We start from the raw sequence: 21,229 nt of genomic DNA on the forward strand, positions 1-21,229 counted from the left end.
CTGGGGGTGCAGCCTGGTGCGGCGGCTCACACCTGTAATCCCAGCACTTTGGGAGGCCGAGGCAGGCAGATCACGAGGTCAGGAGTTTCAGACCAGCCTGGCCAACATGGTGAAACCTCGTCTCGAAAAAAAATACAAAAATTAGCTGGGTGCAGTGGTGCGCGCCTGTAGTCCCAGCTACTGTAGAATCGTTTAAACCTGGGAAGTGGAGGTTGCAGTGAGCCGAGATTGCACCACTGCACTCCAGCCTGGGTGACAGATCGAGACTCCATCTTAAAAAAAAAAAAAAAGACTTTCTGCTCTGGCATCTCTCTTGCCACGCTGATTGGTCCCTCTCAGTTTCCTTTCTTGGCTCACTCTCCTCCCACCTTGTATATGTAGCAGTCTTATAGGGCTCTCTTCTCTTCCTACACAGTTTCCCTGGGTGATTTTATCCGAGTCCCATGGCTGTAAGTAATATAGATACACACACACACATATACATGAATGTGTGTATGTATGTTATCAGGTAACTCCCAAATCTTATCTCCAGCCCCGACTCTTATCTTTTTTTTTTTTTTTTTTTTTTTATTGATCATTCTTAGGTGTTTCTTGCAGAGGGGGATTTGGCAGGGTCACAGGACAATAGTGGAGGGAAGGTCAGCAGATAAACAAGTGAACAAAGTTCTCTGGTTTTCCTAGGCAGAGGACCTTGCGGCCTTCCGCAGTGTTTGTGTCCCTGGGTACTTGAGATTAGGGAGTGGTGATGACTCTTAACGAGCATGCTGCCTTTAAGCATCTGGTTAACAAAGCACATCTTGCACCGCCCTTAATCCGTTCAACCCTGAGTGGATACAGCACATGTTTCAGAGAGCACAGGGTTGGGGGTAAGGTCACAGATCAACAGGATCCCAAGGCAGAAGAATTTTTCTTAGTACAGAACAAAATGAAGTCTCCCATGTCTACCTCTTTCTACACAGACACGGCAACCATCCGATTTCCCAATCTTTTCCCCACCTTTCTCCCCTTTCTATTCCACAAAACTGCCATTGTCTTCATGGCCCGTTCTCAATGAGCTGTTGGGTACACCTCCCAGACGGGGTGGTGGCCGGGCAGAGGGGCTCCTCCCTTCCCAGTAGGGGCGGCCGGGCAGAGGCGCCCCTCACCTCCCGGACGGGGTGGCTGGCCGGGCGGGGGGCTGACCCCCCCCACCTCCCTCCTGGACGGGTTGGCTGGCCGGGCGGGGGGCTGACCCCCCCACCTCCCTCCCGGACAGGGCGGCTGGCCCGGCGGGAGGGCTGACCCCCCCACCTCCCACCCAGACGGGGCGGCTGGCCGGGTGGGGGGCTGACCCCCCACCTCCCTCCCGGACGGGGCGGCTGGCCGGGCAGAGGGGCTCCTCACTTCCCAGTAGGGGTGGCCGGGCAGAGGCGCCCCTCACCTCCCGAACGGGGGCGGCTGGCCAGGCGGGGGGCTGACTCCCCCACCTCCCTCCCGGACGGGGCGGCTGGCCGGGCGGAGGGCTGACCCCCCCACCTCCCACCCAGACGGGGCGGCTGGCCGGGCGGGGGGCTGACCCCCCACCTCCCTCCCGGACGGGGCGGCTGGCCGGGCAGAGGGGCTCCTCACTTCCCAGTAGGGGTGGCCGGGCAGAGGCGCCCCTCACCTCCCGAACGGGGGCGGCTGGCCAGGCGGGGGGCTGACCCCCCCACCTCCCTCCCGGACGGGACAGCTGGCCGGGCAGAGGGGCTCCTCACTTCCCAGTAGGGGCGGCCGGGCAGAGGCGCCCCTCACCTCCCGGACGGGGTGGCTGGCCGGGCGGGGGGCTGACCCTCCCCACCTCCCTCCCGGACAGGGCGGCTGGCCAGGCGGGGGGCTGACCCCCCACCTCCCTCCCGGACGGGTCGGCTGGCCGGGCAGAGGGGCTCCTCACTTCCCAGTAGGGGCGGCCGGGCAGAGGCGCCCCTCACCTCCTGGACGGGGCGGCTGGCCAGGCGGGGGGCTAACCCCCCCACCTCCCTCCCAGATGGGGCAGCTGGCCGGGTGGGGGGCTGACACCCCCACCTCCCTCCCGGACGGGGCGGCTGGCCGGGTGGGGGGCTGACCCCCCCACCTCCCTCCTGGACGGGGCGGCTGGCCGGGCAGAGGGGCTCCTCACTTCCCAGTAGGGGCGGCCGGGCAGAGGCGCCCCTCACCTCCCGGACGGGGCGGCTGGCCAGGCGGGGGGCTAACCCCCCCACCTCCCTCCCAGATGGGGCAGCTGGCCGGGCGGGGGGCTGACACCCCCACCTCCCTCCCGGACGGGGCGGCTGGCCGGGTGGGGGGCTGACCCCCCCACCTCCCTCCCGGACGGGGCGGCTGGCCGGGCAGAGGGGCTCCTCACTTCCCAGTAGGGGCGGCCGGGCAGAGGCGCCCCTCACCTCCCGGACGGGGGCGGCTGGCCAGGCGGGGGGGTAACCCCCCCACCTCCCTCCCGGATGCGGCGGCTGGCCGGGCAGGGGGCTGACCCCCCCACCTCCCTCCCGGACGGGGCGGCTGGCCGGGCGGGGGGCTGACCCCCCCCACCTCCCTCCCGGACGGGGCGGCTGGCCGGGTGGGGGGCTGACCCCCCCACCTCCCTCCCGGACGGGGCGGCTGGCCGGGCAGAGTGGCTCCTCACTTCCCAGTAGGGGCGGCCGGGCAGAGGCGCCCCTCACCTCCCGAATGGGGGCGGCTGGCCAGGCGGGGGGGTAACCCCCCCACCTACCTCCCGGACGGGGCGGCTGGCCGGGCAGGGGGCTGACCCCCCCACCTCCCTCCCGGACGGGGCGGCTGGCCGGGCGGGGGGCTGACCCCCCCACCTCCCTCCCGGACGGAGCGGCTGGCCGGGCAGAGGGGCTCCTCACTTCCCAGTAGGGGTGGCCGGGCAGAGGCGCCCCTCACCTCCCGGACAGGGCGGCTGGCCGGGCGGGGGGCTGATCCCCCCACCTCCCTCCCGGACGGGGTGGCTGCCGGGCGGAGACGCTCCTCACTTCCCAGACGGGGTGGCTGCTGGGCGGAGGGGCTCCTCACTTCTCAGACGGGGCGGCTGCGGGGCGGAGGGGCTGCTCACTTCTCAGACGGGGCGGTTGCCAGGCAGAGGGTCTCCTCACTTCTCAGACGGGGCGGCCGGGCAGAGAAGCTCCTCACATCTCAGACGATGGGCGGCCGGGCAGAGACGTTCCTCACTTCCTAGATGGGATGGCGGCCGGGAAGAGGCACTCCTCACTTCCCAGATGGGATGGCGGCCGGGCAGAGACGCTCCTCACTTTCCAGACTGGGCAGCCAGGCAGAGGGGCTCCTCACATCCCAGACAATGGGCGGCCAGGCGGAGACGCTCCACGCTTCCCAGACGGGGGGTCGGCCGGGCAGAGGCTGCAATCTCGGCTCTTTGGGAGGCCAAGGCAGGCGGCTGGGAGGTGGTTGCAGCGAGCCGAGATCACGCCACTGCACTCCAGCATGGGCGCCATTGAGCACCGAGTTAATGAGACTCCGTCTGCAATCCCGGCACCTCGGGAGGCCGAGGCTGGCAGATCACTCGTGGTTAGGAGCTGGAGACCAGCCCGGCCGACACAGCGAAGCCCCGTCTCCACCAAAAAAATACGAAAACCAGTCAGGCGTGGCGGCGCGCGCCTGCAATCGCAGGCACTCGGCAGGCTGAGGCAGGAGAATCAGGCAGGGAGGTTGCAGTGAGCTGAGATGGCAGCAGTACCGTCCAGCTTCGGCTCGGCATCAGAGGGAGACCGTGGAAAGAGAGGGAGAGGGAGACCGTGGGGAGAGGGAGAGGGAGAGGGAGAGGGAGAGGGAGAGGGAGAGGGAGAGGGAGAGGGAGCCCGACTCTTATCTTGATCCCTATCCTGAGCTCCAGATTACCTGACTATTCAACATCTTCAATTGGATGATAAGATATCTCAACTTTAACAGAACCAAAATAAAACTACGGATTCCTCCTACCTCCCAAATCATTTCCTCCCCAAGCTTTTTCTACCCCAGTATATAGCACCACCATTCACCCAGTTAGAGAAAAAAAAAAAAAATCAGGGAGTTATACTTGGTGCCTCTCCCCTTGTTTTTTCTTTTACTCTTGATTTTTATATAGAGACAGGGTCTCGCTATGTTGGACAGGCTTGTCTTGAACTCCTGGCCTCAAGTGATCCTCCTGCCTTGGCCCCCAAAGTGCTGGAATTATAGGTGTGAGCCACCACACCCAGCCTTCTTTCTCCTTAATACTCCACAGTCTATTTAATCCTGCTACCTTTTCCTCCAAAATTTACCCAGAATATGACCACTTTTCAAAATCACCTTCTGAACTACTGCAACCACCTCCTAATTGATCTCTCACCTCTACCTTGATTCTTCTGCAATCTGTTGTCCACATGGCAGTCAGACAGACCTTTTCAAATTGTAAATCAAGTGGTACCCACTCCCTGCCTATAATTCCCCAGTGCTTTCCCACTGCAAATAAGATGAAACCCAAATTCCTACCCATGGTGTGCAGGCTTTCACCTGATCTAGTGTTTGGTTTTTTTGCTGTTGTTTGTTTTTTTGTTGTTGCTTTTTTTTTTTTTTTTTTGAGAGAGAGTCTCGCTCTGTCTCCCAGGCTGGAGTGCAGTGGCATGATCTCCGCTCACTGCAAGCTCTGCCTCCCGGGTTCACGCCATTCTCCTGCCTCAGCCTCCTGAGTAGCTGGGACTACAGGTGCCCGCCACCACTCCCAGCTAATTTTTTTGTATTTTTAGTAGAGACGGGGTTTCTTTTTTTTTATTTTATTTTTTATTTTTTTATTGATCATTCTTGGGTGTTTCTCGCAGAGGGGGATTTGGCAGGGTCATAGGACAGTAGTGGAGGGAAGGTCAGCAGACAAACAAGTGAACAAAGGTCTCTGGTTTTCCTAGGTAGAGTGTTTGTGTCCCTGGGTACTTGAGATTAGGGAGTGGTGATGACTCTTAATGAGCATGCTGCCTTCAAGCATCTGTTTAACAAAGCACATCTTGCACCGCCCTTAATCCATTTAACCCTGAGTGGACACAGCACATGTTTCAGAGAGCACAGGGTTGGGGGTAAGGTCACAGATCAACAGGATCCCAAGGCAGAAGAATTTTTCTTAGTACAGAACAAAATGAAAAGTCTCCCATGTCTACTTCTTTCTACACAGACACAGCAACCCTCCGATTTCTCAATCTTTTCCCCACCTTGCCCACTTTTCTATTCCACAAAACCACCATTGTCATCATGGCCCGTTCTCAATGAGCTGTTGGGTACACCTCCCAGACCGGGTGGTGGCCGGGCAGAGGGGCTCCTCACTTCCCAGTGGGGGCGGCCGGGCAGAGGCGCCCCTCACCTCCCGGACGGGGCGGCTGGCCGAGCGGGGGGCTGACCCCCCACCTCCCTCCTGGACGGGGCGGCTGGCCTGGCGGGAGCTGACCCCCACCTCCCTCCCAGACGGGGTGGCTGCCGGGCGGAGGGGCTCCTCACTGCTCAGACGCGGTGGTTGCCAGGCGGAGGGTCTCCTCACTTCTCAGACGGGGCGGCCGGGCAGAGACGCTCCTCACCTCCCAGACGGGGTGGCGGCTGGGCCGAGGCGCTCCTCACATCCCAGACGGGGCGGCGGGGCAGAGGCGCTCCCCACATCCCAGACGGGGCGGCGGGGCAGAGGCGCTCCCCACATCTCAGACGATGGGCGGCCGGGCAGAGACGCTCCTCACCTCCTAGATGGGATGGCGGCCGGGCAGAGATGCTCCTCACTTTCCAGACTGGGCAGCCAGGCAGAGGGGCTCCTCACATCCCAGACGATGGGCAGCCAGGCGGAGACGCTCCTCACTGCCCAGACGGGGTGGCAGCCGGGCAGAGGCTGCAATCTCCGCACTTTGGGGGGCCAAGGCAGGCGGCTGGGAGGTGGAGGCTGTAGCCAGCCGAGATCACGCCACTGCACTCCAGCCTGGGCGCCATTGAGCACTGAGTTAACGAGAATCCGTCTGCAATCCCGGCACCTCGGGAGGCCGAGGCTGGCGGATCACTCGCAGTCAGGAGCTGGAGACCAGCCCGGCCAACACAGCGAAACCCCGTCTCCACCAAAAAAATTCGAAAACCAGTCAGGCGTGGCGGCGCGCGCCTGCAATCACAGGCACTCGGTAGGCTGAGGCAGGAGAATCAGGCAGGGAGGTTGCAGTGAGCCGAGATGGCAGCAGCACAGTCCAGCTTTGGCTCGGCGTGAGAGGGAGACCGTGGAAAGGGGAGAGGGAGAGGGAGACCGTGGAAAGGGGAGAGGGAGAGGGAGACCGTGGAAAGGGGAGAGGGAGAGGGAGACCATGGAAACAGAGAGGGAGAGGGAGAGGGAGAGGGAGAGGGAGAGGGAGAGGGAGGGGGAGAGATGGGGTTTCACCATGTTAGTCAGGGTGGTCTCGATTTCCTGACCTTGTGATCCGCCCGCCTCGGACTCCCAAAGTGCTGGAATTACAGGCGTGAGCCATCGCTCCCGGCCGCTGTTTGTTTGTTTTTTGAGACAGTCTCACTCTGTCGCCCAGCCTGGAGTGCAGTGGTGCGATCTCAGCTCACTGCAACCTCCAGCCTCCTGGATTCAAGTGATTCTTCTGTCTCAGTTTCCTGGGTAGCTGGGATTACAGGCCCCTGCCACCACACCCGGCTAATTTTTGTATTTTTAGTAGAAACGGAGTTTTGCCATGTTAGCCAGGCTGGTCTTGAACTCTTGACCTCAAGTGACCCATCCGCCTCAGCCTCCCAAAGTGCTGGGATTACAGGCGTAAGCCACCATGCCGACCTCTGATCTAGCATTTTGCCTGCTGCTTTGACCTCATCTCCCTCCCCACTCTCCAGACTCAGGGACTTTCTTTTTCTTTTGTTTTTCTTGGTATGTCCATTGGACATACCAAGCTGTTTCGTGACTCAGGGTCTTTGCACATGCTGTTCGTCTTTAAAATTTTTTTCTATTTTTTTTTTATTTTACAATATCTTCATGACATTCAATGTTCTTCTTAGAACTCTCTACTATAGATTTTCCAATAGCTGCTTTCTTCCTAACATTCAGATCTGAGCTCTGATGTTCTCTTTGCTGCCTTAGATCATTGTGGCTAACAGCGCTTGCCACCCCTCCCATTCCAGCCTCCCAGTACTTTTATCATGTATTCTGTTTTTCTTATCATTTATTTCATTGTTTTGTTTTGTTTTTGAGACAGAGCCTCGCTCTGTTGCCCAGGCTGGAGTGCAATGGCACGATCTTGGCTCACTGCAACCTCTGCCTCCAAGGTTCAAGAGATTCTCCTGCCCCAGCCTTCTGAGTAGCTGGGATTACAGGCATGCGCCACCACACCTGGCTAATTTGTGTATTTTTAGTAGAGACAGGGTTTTGCCATGTTGGCTGGGCTGGTCTCGAACTCCTGACCTCAAGTGATCCGCCCGCCTTGGCCTCCCAAAGTGCTGGAATTACAGGCGTGAGCCACTGCGCTTGGCCTCTCAGCATTTATTTCTACCAGAAGCTAACTTACTTCTTTGTGTGTGTGTTTATTGTCTGTCTCCATCCACTAGATTAGAAGATAAGCCCTTAAAGGGCAGGGACTTTGTTTGATTCAGTGCTGTATCCATAGCACTCTGCATAAAACCTGATCCAGAGAACATGCTAAACAAGTATTTATTAACTTGCCAATTATAGGGACTACATGATAATGGTGAATGGTCATCTTTCTTCAACAAACACTATGCTAGGTGCTAGGGGCACAGCGGTGTCAGGGGGACTGGGCAGTACTCCAGAGAAGGGCAGTATATGGGTGATGGTTAAGCGCTCAGATTCGGGACTCAGACAGCCAGAGCTGGAATCTGGTTCTGCAAGACTTGTTGTCCATGTGACCTTGGCCAAATGACTCAGCCTCTCTGAACCCCAGTTCCTCATCTATAAAATGGAGATAAAAACGATGACTACCCAGGACAGGGCTGGGCTAACAAAAAATAAATAAAAATAAAAATAAACGATGGCTACTTTCAAGAGTTCTTACGAGGATCAAAAGAGATCATCCTATATAAATAGTTATTATTTTAAAAAACAAATAAAAGAGAGTATCCACATAAACATTCTTGGCTTATAGCAAGCACTCAATAAATGTTAGCTCTTTTCTGTAAGGAATGATTACCATCTTCAACCATGGAGACCAGCACTGGTTGCTTTCCCATTATACCTGAGAGGTCCATCTTCCCTTATTCCTAAATCCTCATCCCAATTTTTTTTTTTTTAGATTTTCACACAGATGCACAACACTCTGAGAACCTTTCTATATCTTGCCATCTGATTCCCACTTTTCTAAGGGATTTAGAGGAGGCAAAAAATAGAGAAGGAGAAATAAATACTAAAAAGCCCTGACACCCCACCCAGGTTCCTCATCCACATTGCAGTTAGGGGTGGCCATCCATGACAGTGTGCCTGTTGCCAGTGTGTGTTCCAGGAGTGGGCTCTGCACTTTGCTGGAAGCCAGAGTTCTCCTTTAAGCCTAAGAGCATGAACTAGACCCATAGGGTAGGGATAGGCCAGGAGCTCACCTCCATTGAGCTCCATTCCACATTTATCTCTGGGTACCGTAGCTAATGCTCCCTTGGCAACCATTGTTTTTTCTGAAGGGCAAGAATCTCATCATCCCACTACTCTCTTCTGGCAGGTGGAGAAGGGGCGTGGCCACAGGCATGTGTGATTGGCCCACACACTGTTTCTTAAAAATCTGATGAAAGATTGAACATTTAAGAATTGGAGGCTGAGTGCAGTGGCTCACGCCTGTAATCCCAGCACTCTGGGAGGCCGAGGTGGGTGGATCACGAGGTCAGGAGTTCGAGACCAGCCTGGCCAATATGGTGAAACGCTGTCTCTAATAAAAATATAAAAAATTAGCTGGGTGCGGTGGCACGTGCCTGTAGTCCCAGTTACTCGGGAGGCTGAGGCAGGAGAATAGCTTGAACCTGGGAGGCAGAGGTCGCAGTGAGCTGAGATCGTGTCACCGCACTCCAGCCAAGGGGATAAAAAAAAAGAATTAGGAGAGCTGAACAGGAGTGGCTCACGCCTGTAATCCCAGCACTTTGGGAGGCCGAGGTGGTCGGATCACTTGAGGCCAGGAGTTTGAGACCAGCCTGGTCGACATGGCAAAACCCTGACTCTACTAAAAACGAAAAATTAGTCAGGTGTGGTAGCACATGCCTGTAATCCCATCTGCTTGGAAAGACAAGGCAGGAGAATTGTTTGAGCCCGGAAGGTGGAGTTTATAGTGACATGAGATCATGCCACTGCAATCCAGTCTGGGTGACAGAGGGAGACTCTGTCTCAAACAAAAATCAAACAAACAAACAAAAACTGGGAGAGCTTTTACATAAAAGCCTAAATAACTGGCTTCTCTTGAAAAATAGAAACGTGGTGCAACCCTGGTCTGAGTAGTGATGGCCCCCAGTAGCTGGACTTGCATTCTCACCTCTCCACAGACTTCACTTTGTTCACCTCCCCCATGTACCTGTCTGGCTTCTACACAGGCATTTGAGTTTTTAACTCTTGCTCTCACTCAGGTCTTGAGAGGTTCGAAGACTCTATGCTAGCTCTTGGTCTTAGATGTGGCACCTGTTTAGCATAGGGTGCTATAAAGATAAGGCACAAAGTGATCCCTGGGGTTGAAGGGCTGTGGGTAGAGATAGAAGGAAAATGTGGCTAGGCAGGGTGGCAGATTACACACCTGTGATCCCAGTACTTTGGGCGGCTGAGTCAGGCAGATCACCTGAGGTCAGGAGTTCAAGACCAGACTGGCCAATGTGGTGAAACCCCATCTCTACCAAAAATACAAAAATTAGCTGGGCGTTTTGGCCTGTGCTTGTAGTCCCAGTTACTCGGGAGGCTGATGCAGGAGGATCTCTTGAACCCAAGAAGTAGAGGTTGCAGTGAGATCGTGCCACTGCACTCCAGCCTGGGTGACAGAGGGAGACTCTGTCTCAAAAATAAATAAATAAATAAATGCAGACCAGTGAAAAAAATAAATGGTGAAAAATAAATGGAAGAGAAAAGATATAATTATTGATTTTGTATATGATGTAGACGATATTCTGGGAGAATTCCATTGTTCATGGGGAATATAGAGGGAGTGACTGAAATTAAGATTATTGGTTTTTTTAAAATTATTTTATTTTTGAGACAGAGTCTCTCTCTGTCACCCAGGCTGGAGTGCAGTGGCGCAATCTCGGCTCACTGTGAGATCCACCTCCCGGGTTCACGCCATTCTCCTGCCTCAGCCTCCACAGCAGCTGGGACTACAGGCACTGGCCACCATGGCCGGCTAATTTTTTGTATTTTTAGTAGAGACGGGGTTTCACTGTGTGAGCCAGGATGGTCTCAATCTCCTGACCTTGTGATCTGCCTGCCTCGGCCTCCCAAAGTGCTGGGATTACAGGCATGAGCCACGGTGCCGGCCGATTATTGTTACTTTTTAGAGACAGGGTCTTGCTTTGTCACCCAGGCTGGAGTGCAGTGGCACAATCATAGCTCACTGCAGCCTCAAACTCCTGGGCTCAAGGGATCCTCCCACCTCAGCCTCCCAAGTAGCTAGAACCACAGGTGTATGCCACCACACCTGGCTATTTTTTTTCTTTTGGAGACGGAGTCTTGCTCTGTTGCCCAGGTTGGAATGCAGTGGCGTGATCTCAGCTCACTGCAGCTCTGCCTCCTGGGTTCAAGCAATTCTCCTGCCTCAGCCTCCTGGGTAACTGGGACTCCAGGCACACGCCACCACACCAGGCTAATTTTTGTATTTTTTTTTTTTTTCATTTTAAACAAGAAGTTTATTTAAACAACAAAACGCTTGACTTGAAGGGAAAACTATCTAGGATTCTTTTTTGTTTTAGAGTAATTTATCCCTGCTTAAAGACAGATTGCCCTACATGTAACAGCTACGTACAAAAAAGTTATAAAATTGTCCTTGGTTTTACAATGATAAATGAAAAACATTAAAATCCTCCAATTGAACAAGGTATGCAAGGATTTTTATGTTGTTGTTTTTTTTTTGTTGTTAAAACAGTGAGAGCAAAATAACTTACTGGAATATAAAGATAAGAGCTGAATGAGCATGCCACTAATGGAGAAAGGGGGTATTTTCACAGAATCAGTATTTTTCCCCATCCCGTCTCCACTTGATGTCAATCAAAACATACCATTGGCTGTTTAGTTAAAAAAAAAATGCAATATGCTTGTGCACATATACCAGTTACTTTATGTACAATAAAGGAATGGGGAAGGGGGAAATGAAAGAATAGAGAAAACTATACGGTAGTAGTCAGGATGTGGTGGAACCAAATTGCAGTTTTCTAATTGAGAATGTAATCTTGGTCTTTAAAGAACAGAGTTCTGGAGTAAAGAAGCAGGTTCCCTTTTCAGTAGACACCTCCCGTCTGCTGTTGGAACACATCAATTGTATCTTCATCCTCCATTTCCAACTGTGCAGGTGTGTCTGTTTCATTGATTGGTTGCCCGTCGAATCGGAATCTGATCTGCCTCATTGACAATCCCTGTCGTTCACAATAGGCTTTCATGAGTTTACTAAGTGGTGTATGCCTCTTAATCTTAAACTGCACCACAGAACCATCCTGCCCCGCCACCTTCAAATTAATATGATCGTTGTTCTCAGTCTTGACTCCTTCCTTGGGCTTTTCGTCGGCCATGGCGAGCGCCGGAGTCTCCTCAGCTGCCGCTTCACAAAAGAGGTACCAGGTCCGCACCAAACGAGCACACAAGCAGCACCAGGAGCGGCAGAAGAAGGAGGCGGCAGCGGTGGACGAGGCTTTTTGTATTTTTAGTAGAGACGGGGTTTCACCATGTTGGCCAGGATGGTCTTGATCTCCTGACCTCATGATGTGCCCGCCTCGGCCTCCCAAAATGTTGGGATTACATGCATGAGCCACCGTGCCTGGCCATACAAAGGTAATATTGTTTTGTGAAACTTTTGTTGCTATTGCTATGTACAAAAAAATACTGGAGATAAGTCAAAGTTTGAAGCCACTGTAGTCTAGAGGGGAGAGAATGGTTCGATGTTGGCAGATTAAGGGGCAGCTGGTGGTGAGATCTGAGATGAAGCTTCTGTGTCCTCTTTCTTCAGCTTTAGAAGTCAGTTTGGTGTTTTGGGAAGATCAAAGGTAGGTACTAGGATGAACATTCTTTTCCTAGCTCTGCTATTACTGTCTCTGTGATTTTTGGCTAATTAACCTTTCTGAGTCTCAATTTCTCCATCTGAAAAATGGTAACACTAATACCACTCATTTCACAGGGCTGATGTTCTATGATTTACTCACGGCTAATGGCCTTGTTTTATTCATGTTATTACAGTATTTCTAGTGGTTCCCATATCCCCGCTTCCTGCCAGGAAAGAGGAAAAAGGGAATTCACCTGTAGCATTTAGTGTGTCAGACGCTGTGCTGGGCACTCAGCATGATTTGGTTGAACATGGAATTCCAAATTCCCAGTTTCAACTGGGAATTTACAGTGGTGGTCTGTGAAGTGCTGACACAGTGTTGCAGCAGTTTTCATTCTATTGTTAAGACTTCCATCCAAGATGCAGGCAATTCCAAACATTCCAGCTATCCAAGGCCATTGAGCATGCTGCCAGGGGCCCCTCAGCCCAGAGACCCAAATTAGGGGTGCTGGTGGTGCCACTGCGGGATGAACAGGGAACATGAGTTTCCCTCTAATCCTCACAGCTTCTCTAAGCAGCTCACAGGATTGCTCCTTGGGAGTCCATCCAGGGCTTCTCAAGTTGCCCAACTGGAATGGGAAGAAACACGCCCTGAAGCCCTGGTGTGGCTAAGTTTGCCCCTCCCAATCCCTGTGGGCAGGGCTGGCAGCACCGTGGGAATGTTCCACTTGTCAGCGCCTGACCCCCACAAGGGTCTAGCCCTTTGAGCCCCACACCCAGGTAAACCAAAGCCCAGGACTGAGGGTGCAGTTACCCTGGATCTCAGTTGGGCTGAGTCATCAGAGAGGGATTCCAGGACAGGAGAGGAAGAGCAGATGGGAGGAGGAAGAGGTATTTATTAGTTACCAGGTGGCTCCCAGGACCCAGACCCAGCTTCCCAAGAACAGAAACCCAGAAATGAGCGCCTGGTCAAGGTGTAAGCTGTTCCCCAAGGCCAGCCCCGACAGCTGGGGCTAAAGCAGAACAGTGAGCACAGAAGTCCACCATAAGGGACCAGCTCAGCAGTAGACGATAGCATAGGAGGGGTTGCTGGTTCCTGGGAATTAAGCAGGGCAGGGAATGGGGGAGGATGGGTTTATCTCACCTGTGGTGCCCACCCATTGTGGAGGCTCCCTCAACACCGTTCTGAGCCTCCTTCCTGCTTCATGTGGTCAACCAGATTCTTCTTTGTCCAGCCCAAAGCTCCATCCTCAGCCAATGGTAGCCACAGAAACTCAAGGCCATTTACCCTCCCTTTCAACAAATATTTGTGGAGCGTGTGCCACGTGCCTGGTGCCAAGGAGAGAGACATTACTCCTTCCCTCTAGAGGCTTACAATCTGGCAGGAGAGGAACATGTATGGGGAGAGTGCAGGGACACCGCGGAAAAAAGACAAATACTGAGGTATAAGTGTTGTAATGGGGGTAGTAACAAGACGTTGTAGGACTACACAAAATAAAACAAGAAGGCCAAATCGCAAGCGTTTGTGGGTTTCACAGGGGACATCTGACAGCAAACATTCCAGGGCACCGAGAGATGGTGAGGAGAGATGATGGCATTGAATTGGAGAGATGAGCTGAGATGGACTGCGCAGAGGACGAGGGAAAGCCGGTGCACTGGAGACTGGGGGAGACGAGAGGATCCACAGGGTTGGGAGGGGAAGGGTGGTGGTAGAAGCACGAGCAAGGCAGAGACCGGAGGCCAGGGCGGAAGGGAGGCTCACGGACGACACCGGGAGCCCTGGAAAGTTGTCAGAGGCGGCGAGGGGGTGGGGAGCGGGCCCTACACGTGCGCTACGTGCTGCGCCGGCCGCTGGGGAGCCCGGTCTGCCCCCCTCATCCCTGAACCCGGTCCCAGGGCAGTTGCACGGCGCCCAGGGGGAGGGGAGGGAGGAAGTCCCCCCAAGTTTGCAACCCGGCAGCGTGGTCTTCGCAACGCGGCTACCGGAAGGAACGCGAGGAGCGTCTCATCACCAGGCGGGTGTATCTAGGGGCGAAGGCTGCAGATCTGGGGCGCAGGCTGGAAAGTGGGGTGCAGCCGGTTGACGTGAGGTCTGGGAGTTGGATGGACCGAATGAGGATGGAGACACCTAAGGATGTGTCCGAAGGATCTGGCGCTGCACAAATGAGGGCGGTTTGGGGGACGGAGGCCCCGGCGGGGGCGGAGTGTTGTCCAAGAGTAAGGAGGGGGTTCCTGGAGACGTGGCACTCGGAGCGGGGCTGGGTTCCGCTCCGGTCGCCTGGGCTGCAGCTCCGCTATGGCCTAGGAACCCGAACCTGACCCCGCCTAGGCCTCGCACCCAGCCCTCTGGGAGCTCCGGCCCCGGCACCTCCAGGCTGGGGTTGCCCAGGTCCGGCCTCTGGGGTGTCCAGCCGGCCCTAGACGAGACAATGCGGCCCGGGCCCCGCCCCCGGAGGATGACGCGCCCGGCTGCCGGCCAATCAGCGCCCGTGGCTAGGCTCTTTAAAAAAAGAAGGGCCGGCGCGGTGTGGCTGTCAGCTGGGAGGGATCCCTCCGCCCATGTAAACATCATAAAGGGCAAGGGGAGCGTCTGTTGTGGGCGGGGGAGCGGCTGCCTTCCCGGAGAGTCCTCTCGGTCCCTAGGTTCCCCTCAAGACGCCGGCAACCGCCCCGTCCCTTAACGTCACACCGGGTCTGCTGGGAGCCAAACAGCTGCGGCCTGATCTGGGAGCGGTAGAATCTCATCACTTAGGGTCACTACCGGAAATGGAGGAAGCCGGACTGGGAGACCTTGAGAGTTGGGAGCGAGAGGGAATCGTAGGACGCAGCTGAGAATTGGGAAAGATTTTCTTAGGCTTGTTCTTCCTGTCCATCTCAGTTAAATAATAATCATAACTCATATAAGTCTAGAATTTGTCTCTAAGTTATGCCTACCTGGCTGGTAGGATGCCAACGTTAGGAGTGAAAATAGTCAACGCTCTCGTGAGAGAGCACATGACACTACATAATCTTCATCAAGACCCTCAGAGGCCCAGAATGCGCACCAAAGAGCCATCGACGATAATTCTTCTACCCAACTTTTATTTAGTATTATTAAATATTCAGTAAAGTTAAAAGAAATTTGCATCAAATTCCTCTATACTCACTACCTAGATTCTATTATAACTTGCCACATCGCATATCTATCTTGCACTGATAATTCTTTTAATAGTGTATTAGCTGTCCCCTGGGCTTGACTCTCCATTGCAGTAGGGATCAGGAAAAGGCTCCAGGTCCCAAAGCCCTGGAGAGCTAAGAAAAGGAATACGTTCTCCCAGGACCACTGTGAACTCTTTCCTGGGCCCGGTACCTCTGGGAAAAATTTGTTGAAGGGAAGGCGGTTTTCTTCTGCCCCCACGCCCATCCCCCTTTTTAATTGAAGACTTCTTAAGCATAAGAGATTTCCTTCCACTAGGTGAATCTGAAAGCGAACTAAGATCTTGACAAACATTCCTTGCATACGTTTGGCAGCTTTCTGGATGAAAGAGGTCATTTCAATGTTGACGTTCTACTTTTTGAGTTTCCTCCTTTTTTCTGAGGCTGCTGGACACTAGCCCCCCCCACCCCCGTCCCCCGTCTCCCGCCAGAAGAAAAAAGGCGCCTCAAAAGTGTTCGTATCTCTTAAAGTTCGTTAACCTCTCTTTGCCTCCGTTGCCTGCTCTGCAAAATGAGGATAATATCGTACCTACTCAATATGGTGGTTGTGAAGACTCAGTGAGCTAATACATGCAGAGCGTTTAGAACAGTGCTTTACACACAGTAGCATTAAATAGCGGCTATCACCCGTAAGCACATAACTCCCAGATTTATATCTCCAATTCTGATCTCGCCCCTTCAGATTTATACCCTTCAGTCTGTTGAAGGATACCCCGTTGTGTATTTCTACCTGTATGTACCAGAGACACCTCAAATTCAAAATGTCCAGAAATGAACACAGTATCTTCTTCCCTTGAATAACTCGCCTTCTGTATATAATTGGGGTGAATGTCCCAGCAATGCCAACGGGCTAGCATCTACTCAGGCAGGTACGCCAGACATCTGAATCTTAATACCTCATCGTCCCCCCTCAATCTGTCACTATGTCCTAATTTTATTTCCTACCTTTGCATCCCTTCCTCATAATTATCAGCACCACTGCCTTAATTTAGGTCCTATCATTCCTTGTCTGGATTATTTCAAGTCTTTTGCCCCTCTCAAGTCTGACCTCGTCATAGATTGTTTGTGGATGATTATTTTCCCTGCAACATCTCCACCTCCCAATAGTCTCCATCACTTATTAGCCATGTGAATTATGGCAAATTGCTTAACCTACCTATGCCTCACTTTCCTTATTGTAAAGTGGAAATAAGAGTACCTATCACATAGGGTTGTGTGATTAATCATGCAATGCAATTAGAACAGTGCCTAGGATATGAAAGTGCCCAAAAGTGTTACGTTATTATTATCATTACTACTATTGCCTTCTCATGAACATGCTATGTGTATGTTCAAGCTGTTATCTCTACTGGAATATCCTTCTCCGTTTCCAATACTCTTTCCAAAACCCCCTCCTGGGTTTTACTGCACCTACCATTGTGTACTGACATGATTGAATGATTGGCTTATGGGACTGATCCTTTCTACCAGACTTAACTTCTTCAGGGCAGAAACTCTGATACATAGTAAAAGGTCAGTAAAAGTTGGCTCAACTGAAACCCTGAGGATAAACTCCATCCACAGCGGAAGGCGCGGCCCCGCCCGATTCGGGGGCGGGGCGGGGAGCCGCGCGCGGAGGGTGGGTCGGTGGGGGTGGGGTGGGACTCTTTTTCCTCGCCGTGGCGGCGGAGGCGCACGGCGTGGGTTTGCGGCGAGACGTCGTCGTCGGAGGCTGAAAAAGCCCAAGGTGCTGCCGTTGCCCGTACAACTCGGACTTGCTGTTGCTTGAGCCGCGTCTGCACGGGTCTCGGACCGAGCAGAGCTCGCAGCCTCGGTCCCGGAGCCCACCCTCGCCTCGCCCTTGCCCAGCCTGCGGTGATGGAGGCGGCCACCGCGCTGCACCCAGGCCCGCGCCCGGCGCTGCCTCTCGGGGGCCCGGGCCCGCTGGGCGAGTTCCTGCCTCCACCCGAGTGCCCGGTCTTCGAACCCAGCTGGGAAGAGTTCGCGGACCCCTTCGCTTTCATCCACAAGATCCGGCCCATAGCCGAGCAGACTGGGATCTGTAAGGTGCGGCCGCCGCCGGTGAGTCACGCCAGCACCCCGGATCCAGCTCGTGGCTGGGGGAGGGAGCGGGGACGCGCGGGTCCGGGGAGGCCCGAGGCGCGGGGGGCGGGGAGCCGGTCGCCCCGCCGGCCTCGTCAAGTTTGGGGCTGCCTGGAAGGTCGGAGTTGAGGCCGGGGGAGGAAGACGGGGGCTTCTCCAGGGTGGGAGATGAGAAGCGTGGGAGAACCGGGGGCTTCGGCGGTGCCATGGGAGGGCCGGGTCGCCGCGGGGCTCGGGCGGCCGGGTCCGGAGGTTCGGGTTCGGTTCCGGATGGAGTGATGGCAGGAGCCGGGGGTGGTCGCGGGGGAGTTTCCTTACGGAGCCTGGCGGAGGCGCGGGCTGGAGGGAGGACTGTGGGCCCGGCGAGGCTCGGCAGGCTGGTCCTCGCCTCCGCTCCCGGGGTGCGGGGGTGTGTGATGGGGTGGGGTGGGGGTGGGGGACTTGCGAGTTGTCGTGCGAGGAGGAAAGTTTTCAATATGGCGGCGGGAGCCCCTGGTCCTTTGTGTGGTGGCGGCGTCGGCCCGGAGCGGCCCTCACCTGGGCGCCCCACCCTCCAGACCAGGGCACCCCTCCACCGCCTGGTCCCCGGGCCTCCAGGTGTCCCCCGGGCCGGGGTCAAGAAGGGGGCGGCCAGCGCTGGCTGGGGGCGGGGAGGAGCCGCGGGTCCAGCCCCGGAGCGGATGTTTGTGGGGGGCGTTAGTGTCGGGGGGACACTTTTGGGGCGGCGGGGGCAAGACGGGCGGCGGTGGGCCTCGATGTCCGCCCGCGCTCCCGAACGCGCACACTCCCGGCTTCTTCTGGCTCAGCCGCTCGGCTCCCCGGGGAGGCCTGGGCTGTGCTGGTGGGGATGGGGTCCGGGCGAGGCCGTGTTTGTAGGGGAATGTCAGACGGAGAGACCTCCGAAGATTTCGTGCTCGTTTCCCCCGGCCCTCAGGCTCCGGGCACTGAAAGGCAGTCACCCACCGCAGCCCTTGCAGCCCTTGCAGCCCTTCCAGCCCTGTCTAGAGCGCCTCGGGCCTGGGGGCAGTGAGTGAGGGATGGGTGTTGCTGAAACCATCCGTAACGGCTCCAACGTTCGCTGAGGAGAGCCCGGCCAACTCCTTCCTCCGTGGCCGGAACTGGGTGCGCTCCTACACCCCTGTTTTTTTGCCCACCTTTCGGGAGGGTCTGAGTCCGAGTTGGCCTAAGCGGCGGTTGGACGGGCTGGGACCGTTGGGAAGGGGGTTTAACTGCCTTTCCTACTGTTTAAGAATCTTCTCCCCACTCTCTTCCCCCATCCCCACTCCTAAGTGGAGGAAGACCCCTTCCCACCCCTTTCTCCCTTAAGCTTGCTTTTTGTAATGACATTTTGAGTTGTAGGGATTCTGTTTGTAATCGTTATGTTTTGGAAAGCTGTTTTCAGGGAGATTCCTGAAAATAAGGCTTCTTAACCCTTCCCTGCCCCAAATTAAAACACGGACACCTACTTTAGTTTTTCTTAAGCAAGTTTGAAAATGGAGATGAAATACATGCTTCAGAAAATAACTGGCCAGCGAATATGAGGGAAATGTTTGAAAATAGATCCATTTCTTACAGCGAAGTGGGCAAGGTTGATTCTTGCTGCTTAAGGGAAGTACGTTTCTCTTAGTGCAAAGAGGCCTGCAGAAGTTATAACAGGGCTGGTTAGAGCCAAGGTTTTAATTCTTGAATAATAGGTCATGTTTCACAGTGTAGTAATGTAGCTTTATGTCACATGCTAGGAAGGGTGAATATGAATATTGCACATTTGCATAATGGGATTTTATTCAGAAATTGGGTAACTTGACTAAGTTCTTAGTAACCAAAATGTGGGGAGTCAGGTTCCTGGGAGGTGTCCTCCATGTTGGTATTGTGGTATACCAGGGCTGGGGTAAATCCTTTATCTTGTTTTCTTGTTCTTTGCCTTTTAGAGGGCCCTTTTCCTGAGAAGATAGTGTTGCTCTGGTTAGGCTTGGCTACCCATTTCCTCATCTTGGCTAGAATATTAATGGTAATCTTTGCAAAATGTGTGATCGAATTGCCTTTTTCTCACTCTGAATGTCAGACAGACATGATGGCCACCATTTTGTATTGAGAGTGCTACATAGTACAGCCTGAGGAAAGGGGTTAAAGAGGCACCAATAATCTACAAATACAACCAGTACTCTGTTTGGAGACCTCCTTTGTGTGGAGGGGACTTGCTTCCTCCTTTGTTTAACAAACTCCTTTGCCAAATGGAAAGAGTTTGAGAGTATTTGTTGTTGATATAACCACAAAAAGGGAAATCTTTCCAGAAGTTGTAGCTCTTGAAGAGGGGTCTTGTTGGAACAAAGGCTTCTTAAGAGATGTAAACAGTCTTTGTTTTAGAAACTGTTTTGTTTTTGGGAAAGCTAACTGTGAACAAGTGGTTTCATATAGTTGATATATAGCAACAAAAAAACCCTTCAAGAAGTGTGAAATATTTTCCATGGTGATATATATAATGTCTGTATTTCTGGATGATTTTTGTTCACCGAGTTTTTGGAACACAAATGATTATATTAGAAGGGGAATTGGAACTATTGGTATTTTACTTGTTAGAAGGTAAGGAGAAGTATAAAACATTCCTGTCTCCTTTTGTTCTTACCTTTGTATCTTTACCAATGGTACTTAATATAGTTTCAGTTTATAGCTGCTTTCTCAGTGAGACTCCCAGACTGCTTGGCTTCTGAAAACTTAGAGTGCTTACATTATTTTGTATATGGCAGCTTAGGGGTTCTCAGAAATTTGAAAATATAGTAAGATAAATGTGAGAAAACGTGATTAAGTCAAGAAGACTATACTTCAAATCTGAGTTTGAAGTTTAATACAAACCTTTGTTTCAAATTATATCAACTATGTAGGATAACCAGGCTTGTTTTCTGGACCAGAACCTTCTTAAATTTACAATTCATCTGGCTTCTGGTTTTGTCACCTTTAAAATGCAAATTTTTAATTTCCTCCATGATACTGTACTTAGATGTCTGTTTAAGGACAAATGATATTTTTCCATATCACTTTGTGGTATTTGGAGATGAGTAATTTTAAGGGTGTAACTATTAGGCAGAAAAATAGTTGGCTGCTCAGTAAATACTTTTTTGTCTCCCAAATTTTGATAGGAATATATTTATGGCTTTAGTAACTTATTTTCTTGCTTTCAAATGTCTCACATTTGGCCATAGATAAGATTCCACAAATTTCTTTTTTTTTTTTTGAGACGGAATTTTGCTCTTGTTGCCCAGGCCTGGAGTGCAGTGGCTCATCACAACCTCTGCCTCCCGACCTCAGGTGATCCACGCGCCTCGGCCTCCCAAAGTGCTGGGATTACAGGCGTGAGCCACCGCGCCCGGCCTAGATTCCACAGATTTCTTCTTTGTGTCCGGAGAAGGTTTAAATCAAACCCCAGAGGGCACAAGAGACAAAAATTTTTCAGCTTTAACTTCTTGTGGTTACTAGTTTGATTCCTTCATCTTTATAGCCAAGTGTAAAACTGCCCTTAAATGTTTTAATACAGTCACCATCTTTGAGTGAGCCTATTGGTTCCACTCCTAGAGAAGAGGGAGGAACTTATACACTTCTTTGTATGGTAGAAGTGTTAATGATATGGAGCTCATTTACTCCCTTTCCAGCGTATCATTCTCCCTAATTTGGGGTTTGATTGACTTAGGCCTAACCCTCTCTCTGTTTTCCCTATTTCTTTGGTGTCATGAAATCTTTCCCTACTTGTATCTTTGGCCACTTTAAGCCTTTAATGTTTAGAGAAGAGGCTTATTAGTAGAAACATCCTT

The 21,229-nt window shown here is 53.2% G+C and overlaps 2 protein-coding genes across 5 annotated transcripts in view; one reads left to right on the forward strand and one right to left on the reverse strand.

Annotated features, from left to right (window-relative positions):
* Window positions 1–10,767: 10,767 nt before the first annotated feature.
* On the reverse strand, window positions 10,768–11,817 carry LOC129528333 (small ubiquitin-related modifier 2). Its single transcript, XM_055368420.2, has one exon. The coding sequence runs from the start codon at window positions 11,680–11,682 to the stop codon at window positions 11,395–11,397; it is 288 nt and encodes a 95-aa protein (XP_055224395.1). The 5' UTR covers window positions 11,683–11,817; the 3' UTR covers window positions 10,768–11,394.
* Window positions 11,818–16,956: 5,139 nt separating this feature from the next.
* KDM5B (lysine demethylase 5B) overlaps window positions 16,957–21,229 on the forward strand; it is an 80,995-nt gene continuing 76,722 nt past the window's right edge. Inside the window, exon 1 of one of the 4 annotated variants that reach the window (XM_031013907.3) lies at window positions 16,957–17,405. In XM_031013907.3, coding sequence (XP_030869767.2) covers window positions 17,202–17,405 — 204 coding nt within the window. In that variant the 5' untranslated portion in view covers window positions 16,957–17,201. Of the gene's footprint in view, window positions 17,406–17,486; window positions 17,545–18,216; window positions 18,549–21,229 lie in introns of those variants that run through there. The other 3 variants (XM_055368387.2, XM_031013914.3, XM_031013910.3) reach the window with 3 other exon arrangements.

The sequence above is a fragment of the Gorilla gorilla genome, chromosome 1, assembly GCF_029281585.2.
Source record: "Gorilla gorilla gorilla isolate KB3781 chromosome 1, NHGRI_mGorGor1-v2.1_pri, whole genome shotgun sequence".
NCBI lineage: Eukaryota > Metazoa > Chordata > Mammalia > Primates > Hominidae > Gorilla > Gorilla gorilla.

Bases quoted from the DNA above. Each gene is read 5' to 3' on its own strand.
- LOC129528333 (XM_055368420.2), bottom strand. From the start codon at position 11,682: ATGGCCGACGAAAAGCCCAAGGAAGGAGTCAAGACTGAGAACAACGAT.